At 32.7% G+C, this 9,195-nt stretch overlaps 1 protein-coding gene across 1 annotated transcript in view; it reads right to left on the bottom strand.

Annotated features, from left to right (window-relative positions):
- cyp17a2 (cytochrome P450, family 17, subfamily A, polypeptide 2) overlaps positions 1 to 7,084 on the bottom strand; it is an 8,709-nt gene extending 1,625 nt beyond the window's left edge. Inside the window, exons 1-3 of the mRNA XM_073822786.1 lie at positions 6,770 to 7,084; positions 3,339 to 3,477; positions 2,384 to 2,613 (exon numbers count right to left, since the gene is read on the bottom strand). Of these exons, the coding sequence (XP_073678887.1) occupies positions 2,384 to 2,613; positions 3,339 to 3,477; positions 6,770 to 7,084 (684 nt within the window). The remainder of the gene's footprint in view (positions 1 to 2,383; positions 2,614 to 3,338; positions 3,478 to 6,769) is intronic.
- Between the last annotated feature and the right edge of the window lie 2,111 nt (positions 7,085 to 9,195).

Genomic DNA, 9,195 nt, shown 5'->3' with positions numbered 1-9,195 from the left:
ATATATAGGGATTTTAAAAGTCAGCTTCACTATAAATAATCCTCTGCTGCCATCTATTGGTTATATGGGTAATTCCATAAATAGACGTTGTTTTCCGTGAAAAGTCATTTTTTTCCGATGCCGTTTTTATGAATGAAAAGTGAGTCCTTGAAGTACATTTTATTTCACAGGTGTAGAGTTAGAAAATAAAAAAGGCTTTAAAATATTGCAAGATTTTAAAAATGTGTTCATGACTATGAAGGCAAATTAGTGATTATCAAGAATACGATTAAGATGTCCTTGAAGAGAAGTATCGCTAGCTAGTTAACGTTATCTTAAACACGTTATGATAGTGTTTAGCTGTCAACATTTAAATGTACAACTATGCAGATACAGAGAGTACGGGATTGCCAGGCTCCGCATTTAAATTATATGTTGTTAAATAATATGAATCTGAATGTTCATGCCGCTAACATTGTTTATAATGTTGCAATTATAATTTTTCTCAGTTTCTGATAAGAACGAGGCAGTAGGTGAGTCTCAATAGTGTCCACCTAATATATAGCACATAGAAAATGAGCTTCAGCGGAAGTTTACGAGCTGGCTTATCTTTAAGCGGAAGTTCTAAAGAACGCTCCGTGCATAAGGTCAATTGAGTTTGTCGCAATTCTGAAATTATATCGCAATTCTGTGTTTATATATGGCTATTCTGAATTTATATATTGCAATTCTGAGTTTAGATATCACAATTCTGAATTTATAAATTGCAATTCTGCGTTTATATATCGCAATTCTGAGTTTATATATTGCAATTGAGTTTATATTGCAATTCTGAAATTATATCGCAATTCTGTGTTTATATATTGCAATTCTGAGTTTATATATCACAATTCTAAATTGATATATTGCAATTCTGAGTTTATATATCACAATTCTGAGTTTATATATTGCAATACGAAATTTATATATCGCAATTCTGTGATTATATATTACAATTCAGAGTTTATATATTGTAATTCTGAGTAATGCAATTGAATTTATATATTGCAATTCTGTTATTTATCGCAATTCTTAGTTTATATATTGCAAATCTGTGTTCATATCACAAATGAGTTTATATATTGCAATTGTGTTTATATCACAAATAAGTTTATATCGCAATTCTGAGTTTATATATTGCAATTCTGTGTTTATATAACAAATAAGTTATCGCAATTCTGAGTTTATATATTGCAATTCTGTGTTTATATCACAATTCCAGGTTTGAATCTCACAACTGAGTTTATATCGCAGTTCTAAATGTAATTGAGTTTATATCGCAATTCTGTGTTTATATATCGCAATTCTGAGTAATGCAATTGAATTTATATATTGCAATTCTGTGTTTGTATATCGCAGTTCTGAGCAATGCAGTTGAATTTATTTATTGCAATTCTGAGATGTCACAATTTTGAGTTGATGTCACAATTTTGAGTTTATATGGAAATTCTGAGTTTATATATCACAATTCTGAGTTTATATATTGCAATTCTGAGTTTATATATTGCAATTGAGTTTATATCGCAATTCTGAAATTATATCGCAATTCTGTGTTTATATATCGCAATTGTGTTTATATAACGCAATTCTGAGTTTATATATCACAATTCTGAGTTTATATATCATAATTCTGAGTTTATATATTGCAATTGAGTTTATATCGCAATTCTGAAATTATATCGCAATTCTGTGTTTATATATCGCAATTCTGAGTTTATATATCACAATTCTAAATTGATATATTGCAATTCTGAGTTTATATATCACAATTCTGAGTTTATATATTGCAATTCGAAATTTATATATCGCAATTCTGTGATTATATATTACAATTCTGAGTTTATATATTGTAATTCTGAGTAATGCAATTGAATTTATATATTGCAATTCTGTTATTTATCGCAATTCTTAGTTTACATATTGCAAATCTGTGTTCATATCACAAATGAGTTTATATATCACAATTCTGAGTTTATATATTGCAATTCTGTGTTTATATCACAAATAAGTTTATATCGCAATTCTGAGTTTATATATTGCAATTCTGTGTTTATATCACAATTCCAGGTTTGTATCTCACAACTGAGTCTATATCGCAGTTCTAAATTTATATCTCGTAATTGAGTTTAAATCGCAGTTCTGAGCAATGCAGTTGAATTTATTTATTGCAATTCTGAGATGTCACAATTTTGAGTTGATGTCACAATTTGAGTTTATATGGAAATTCTGAGTTTATATATCACAATTTTGAGTTTAAATATTGCAGTTCTAGGTATCTCACAATTGTATATATCAAAAAATTAATCTACAAAACATACATGACACTGATAATGATTCTAATATGGGAGTAAAAGTGCACACAGACTCTCAGCCAAGGAAAGATATCGACGAGTCCTCCTCTGGCGATGGTCTGGACGATGCCGTCGTTGTAGTCCATGACGGTCTGGAGCTCGGGGTCGTTGGGCTGGTACGAGGAGCTGAACACCAGCTTGCAGATGACGTTAGTGACGGCCCGCATCAGAACAGGACTGAGATCTGAACTCTGACCCCTGCAGGACTGGAGCTCCTCACACAGATCATCTGCGGCCTCCTGAACTGCACACACATTCATCAGGACGTTTGAGTAGCATCAGCAACGTTTGTGTTTGATAGGAGACAGCAGATTGTATGAAAGCTTGTTTTCGGCACAAAAAAAAAAAAAAAAATACAAAAAAAGTACTTGCAACTTTCCTAACTTTTTTCAGACTTGCCAGTTTTTTTCATAATGGCAATTTATAAAGTGTACATCTCACAATTCTGAAATTAATTTTGTGTATATAACAATTATATATCGCAATTCTGAGCTTATATCTCACAAATGAGTTTATATTGCAATTCTGAATTTATATATCGCAATTGAGTTTATATATCACAATTCTGTGTTTTTAAACTGCAATTCTGTTGTTACATCGCAATGAGTTTACATCTCACAATTGAGTTTACATCGTAATTCTAAGTTTATATATCGCAGTTCTACGGTTACATTGTAATTCTGAGTTTACATCTCACAACTGAGTTTATATCTTGCATATCTGAGTTTATATATTGTAATTCTGAGTTGATGTCACAATTTTGAGTTTATATATCAAAATTCTGTTTATATTGCAATTATGAGTTTATATATTGTAATTCTGAGTTTACATCTCAAAACTAAGTTTATATCTTGCAATTCTGAGTTTATCACTCATTTACTTAAATCATAATCCGAAACACTTCCAGATTATTTACAGGTGTAAATACAAATAAAAAAAAATCCAGGCTTCCGTAATGCTTTTGTTTACCGATGGTCTGTAGTTTGCTGGATCCCTCGCCGAACAGCGTGAAGGAGTTGTGCACCAGACGCCGATGGTTCTTCCACAGCGGACTGTAGTCTGAAAACGCGATATCCTTCCCACCCTGAGTCAACAGATCTGTGGTCACCTTGACAAACAGAGAGATTAGAAACTAAAGTGCCAAAGTTTAAAAAAAAGTGTTTTGCACTGCTTTCATCACAATCAAAAATACAGCTGCAAGCAGCAATTATGGGGCCAAGCGTTAGGCAAGGGAAGCATCAGAACAAGTGCAGCAATGAGCAATTAAAGCCACTTTATGGTGATTTTAGTTAAAATTGGTGAAAAATCATTAAAACAACCACTAGCAATACAATATAATCAGTTATCACTTTTGACCACAAGGTGGCACTGTCACAAAACGTTTTGAATACTTTCAGGTCATGGTCTCCATGGGACATACAAAGTAATGGTACACCAATGCATTGGTAAAACTTTTATATCATAATACTCTATTGTAGGCAATAGAAATTTCATGTTTTGTTCAATTATAGCACCACCAAGAGGCACAATCCCACCAAATTTTGTGTGTGTCCTTAGAGTGTGCCCATGCATAAGTGTGTCAAATTTGGTGAAAATATTTCATTTTGTTTCAAAGTTTCAAATTTTGGCAATTGGACATTAGCGCATATGCCGGCATGCTATGTTTCAGAATTTCCTACGGTGGTTTTGTGTTGATAGGAGTAACGGTTTCTGAGATATTGCCAATTTTTTTTAAGCGCTAAAATAAAACATTGCACGAACCATAAGCAAAACCTGGCATGTTTGGTATTGTTGCACTTGGCAAGGATTCAGGAGTCTAAAAAGTAAAAGTCGACCACACCCAAAGTTATAAGCATGTGAATATTTGGTTTTACCACTAGGTGGCGCTGGCTCAAAACTTCTCAGGCTCATTCAGGGCATCATGCTGATGACCCATACAGAGTTTTGTAACGATACGTCAATGCGTTTGTAAAATATAGCATTTTACTCAAATTCAAAATGGCCGACGCCAAAAATGGCTGACATGGGAAAATTGGGTATCGTTCGACTCGGCATGATGCACCGAATCTAAAGAGACAGTTTTGTGATTTTGGGCCAAACCATTCAGAAGTTATAAGCTAAAATAGCCATTTTTTGTATCTCCTGACCACTAGTTGGCACTGTGCAGGTAACCTCAGGTCATGCTTGTTATAACACACACCAGGATTGGTCTCAATATACAAAACCGTTGCGGATATATAGTCTCACATCCATTTTTGTGTGCTTTTCGTAGAATTTGTTCGCGCTATTCCAGAATGGTTTGACTAATAAACTTGAATTCCATAATTTTTGCCTTCATGGTGATCTGAATATGATCTGAGCCTATTTTGGTCAAAATCAGACAAACCATCTAGGACGACCTCCAAAAAGTAGGTTTTACCAACTATTAAAAATAGAAAAAATAAATAAATAAACCTTATGATTTTTGAAATTTGGACTTCATTCGACTGGGCATGACCCAAGGATTCAGAGGAAAAAAAAAAGATTCTCTGCCTTACATTCAAAAGTTATTAACATAAACATGAGTGAAACTTTGGACAAGTGGTGGCGCTAGAAAGTTTGAGTTAGAGACTCCAAATTTGCTATGGCTAAAGTTGAGACTGTCCTCTCTCAGTGTGCCAAATTTCACAACTTTCCCACAAGCAGTTCTATGGGCTGCCATAGACTGGAGCGGAAGAAACGAAAGAAGGCCAACGGATACAATAGGTGCCATCGCACCTTAGGTGCTTGGCCCCTAAATATGCATTTACTGATTACACATGATACATTATTACTCGTTGTTACGTGCTTGTGTTGTGTTATGCGTTTCTCCACTGTCTTTCTCTTGCTCACTTTCACAGTTTACCCGGTCCTTGGTCCTGTCACCTGTCAATCTTCATTACCGCTGACCTTACCATCCTGCCGTTCCCAATCGGAAAAGACCCTCCCACATAAAAGAGCATGCCAGACCACCCGCAAGCCCCTCATGTTGTTGCTGTTTTGTGCTCGTTATTTTGTTACAATCCATTGTGTAAGTTTTTCCTTTGAGCTATATTTTTGTTCCCTCTCCCCCTTACTATAACCTACTTGAGCATGCGTTATATGTTACAAGAAGCGGACAGGTGAGAACGTCACGTGACATACACTGCAACATGTAGGAACTGACTCTGTAGGTTTCGGGCGAGTGCCAACCCTTGTACTTTTTTTTTCTGCTATAGAGTACAGTTTAGTTAGGGCGTCTCGGACGCTGAAGACTTTTTATTTTCACATTTTCTTTTCATAGACAGGATTAGGGGATATTGGTAAATTAGAGGGTTTTGGTTTTGTTATTTTCTTTTATGTAGTACCCCCCTGTCTTGTGGATCAACTAGGGCCCGAGCCTGCCTTTGTCCGACAATTTATGAGAACAGAGCCCGTGTTGCAGCCATTAAAACAGTTCAGTTTTAGATCCTAATGGCAAAGTGGCTAGATTTCGTTTCTTTTTTAAGTTAATTTAGAAATATGTTTGGAACATTTTATGTTTGTTAAATTCAAGCTTTTTTTTTTTTTTAAGTAACGATGAAGCGGCCAGCAGCAATGAGTTGAGCATGTTTGATCAATTTAGCCTTTTCAAATAAACACGACTTGCCTAAAATAAAATCTACAGACATAAAACACTTGATGCATTTCACAATATTAATTTAAACATTTAATCTAGATAAATGTGCGCTGTTAGACACATATCCAATCGTTTGTGCAGAGAGTGGAAGCTAAAGCGCGCTTTGCAGGACATGGAAGCTCCAAAGCGATCACTTGCATTTTTTTCTTAATAACAGTGGAAACCTAAAATAACGCCATCATTTTTACTCATAAAGGTAAGAATAATACATCATTCAGAACTGCAAAAGGTCTGTGTGCACTCACAATATCAACACAACATTGTGCTTTTGTAAAATAGCTAAAGATCGTAAATAAAAGTGCCTATGAAAACTCACGTAAACGCTCTGTACTTAAATTTTTTGCATATGGCTACGCCACTGATCAAACCCTTATATTTGCTTCATATTCAACTTTAATAAATCACTTTATCGCACAATATCTTTGTGTGTATATGTTTTTAATGTCTGTCTTTTAAATGTTCGACCCCAGTACCCCTACTGCCCTCCAAAGGCAAAGTGCAGTAACTACGCTAACACTGAAAAGTTTTTACACCAGCTAGTCAAACATGTTGACACTTTCGTGTCACAAGACAAAACAATTGTCACAGAGTCCATTTTAAGCCTTAAATCAATTTTGACCAAATGCGCAGTTACTGCGCTTTGCCTTTGGAGAGCAGCCTAGTCCACTTCGGGGTCGTAACACTCGTTATTCGAATACAAACATTATTCCAGCATCATGCTCACCATCTTGGGTCGTCCGGCGAACTCTCGTCCACGCTGCAGCAGCACTTCTCTGACCAGATTGATCTCGCTGACCACCAGAGTGAAATGCGGTCCGGCGTAGAGGCCGAATAGAGGGCCATACCTGCGTGACAGCTGTGTGAAGAGCAGGTGAGGAGGAAGAGACGAGTGCAGGTGCAGCAGACTGCCGAACACAGGCACCCACGGCAGACACGGCAAACTCACGCCAATCTTAGATGGACACCGACGTCCCAGCATGCATTTGAGCAGCAGAAGCAGCAGCAGAGCCGCGCAGCAGCACACGCTCACCGAACACATGATGCTCTTTATCAGTCACACACACCCGCTCTCAGGCCTCATATATACAGCTCACGGATGAACCTTGGTTTGGGGTTGGAGGTCACAGAAACCCTGAGGTGTCTGACCAATGACAGAGCAGCTCTGATGACTGCTGGTTAACTCTTCTAGAATCACTTCAAGTGTGCAATTCAGTGCAATGAACATTCAACAGTCAACATTCTGGTCTCACAGTAAATTTCTGTTTTTTGCTTTTGATCGAACTAAATGTATTCTAAAAGTAAACAGAAACTTGTAATCAGATATCAATGTAACACTGTACAGAATAACAAAGAAAAAGTAAACAACATGCAAGTTTCAATTTAATTAGTAAATATAAAGTAAAATTTATATAAACAATATAAAAAAAACACAAAATACATGTTTTGAATTAAATGATTAAATACAAGGTAAAACTATTGATTGAAAAATAAACTGAATGCAGGTTTTTAATTAAAGGAAAACTATATAGACTAAAAACATGATACAGATTTTGCAATTTAATTTTAAAAACAAAAATATAATTAAATTAAATTTAAAAACAAGATACAAGATTAAATAAGTAAATATTAATTAAAACTATTGATACGGATTTTGCAATTTAATTTAATAAAAATATAAATAAAAACAAGATACATTTTTGCACTAAATTTGTAAATATAAAGGAAAATTGTATAGACTAAAAAGCAAGATACAGATTATGCAATTTAATTTTGAAACAAAAAATATAATTAAAAAAGATACAAGATTAAAATAGTAAATATAAATTAAAACTATAGACAAGATTTAATTTAATTTAATATTAAAAAATTACATTTGATGTTTTTGCATTAGATTAGTGAATATAAAATAAAACCTAATACTAAAAAAAGCTACAGGTTTTGCAATTTAATAAAAAAATCGAATTGATCTGAATGAGCAAAAAAAATAAAACTGTATAAACTAAAATAAAAAAAATTGAATTAATAAATATAAAATAAACTCTAAAAGAAAGTGGTTTTGTTAAATATAAAGTAAAACTGTAAAAACAAGATACAGATTTTGAAACTTTAATTTTAAAAATAAAAATAGAATTAAATTAAATAAATAAAACAAGATATAAGCTTTTAATTAAATTAGAAAAAAGTAAAACTATAAACAAAGATACAGATTTTGCAATTTAATTAAAAAAAATTAATTTAATTTCATTAAATTAAATTAAATTACAAAGGCAAATAAAAAAGCTACAGGTTTTGCAATTGAATAAAAAATCTAACTGACAATAAATAAAACTGTATAAACTAAAATAAAAAGTTTTGAATTAGTAAATATAAAATAAAACTATATAGACTTAAAAAAACAAGATTCACATTTTGTAATTAAAAATAAAAGTGGAATTAAAGTAAAGCAATAAAGCGGTTTTGTTAATTTCTTTAATTTTGTGAGATTTCACTCAGGTTTCACTATTTAATCAAAAATAAAGTAAAATAATAATAATAATAATAATAATAATAATAATAATAATAAAAAAATGAAACAGATACTGCAATTTAATTTAATTTTAAAAAATCATTAAATTAAATTACAAAGGCAAATTTAAAAAAAGCTACATGTTTTGCAATTGAATAAAAAATCTAACTGACAATAAATAAAACTGTATAAACTAAAATAAAAAGTTTTGAATTAGTAAATATAAAATAAAACCATATATACATACAAAAAACAAGATTCACAATTTGTAATTAAAAAATTAAAATGGAATTAAAGTAAAGCAATAAAGCGCTTTTGTTAATTTCTTTCATTTTTGTGAGATTTCACTCAGGTTTCACTACTTAATCAAAAATAAAGTAAAATTATAATAAATGAAATAGATATTAAACAACTTTAAATATACCAAAAAATAAATAAAGAAATACAATACAATATAAAAATAAAGAGGTAAAAGCACTAACCATTAATGTGTCTAACTGTTTGTCTGTGTGGTTTGACTTAAACTCTGGTTTAGTGAGCTGACCTTCAGCTCCAAGGTCCGACATCTATATAAACAGCTGAATGTTTACTGCAGCGTTTGACCTCGAATCTGTGAAAGGACAGAAAGAAAAAACTATATCATT

The sequence above is a fragment of the Garra rufa genome, chromosome 18 (assembly GCF_049309525.1).
Source record: "Garra rufa chromosome 18, GarRuf1.0, whole genome shotgun sequence".
NCBI lineage: Eukaryota > Metazoa > Chordata > Actinopteri > Cypriniformes > Cyprinidae > Garra > Garra rufa.
Note: the sequence above shows the minus strand (reverse complement) of the source record. Positions and strands in the feature narration are given on the sequence as shown.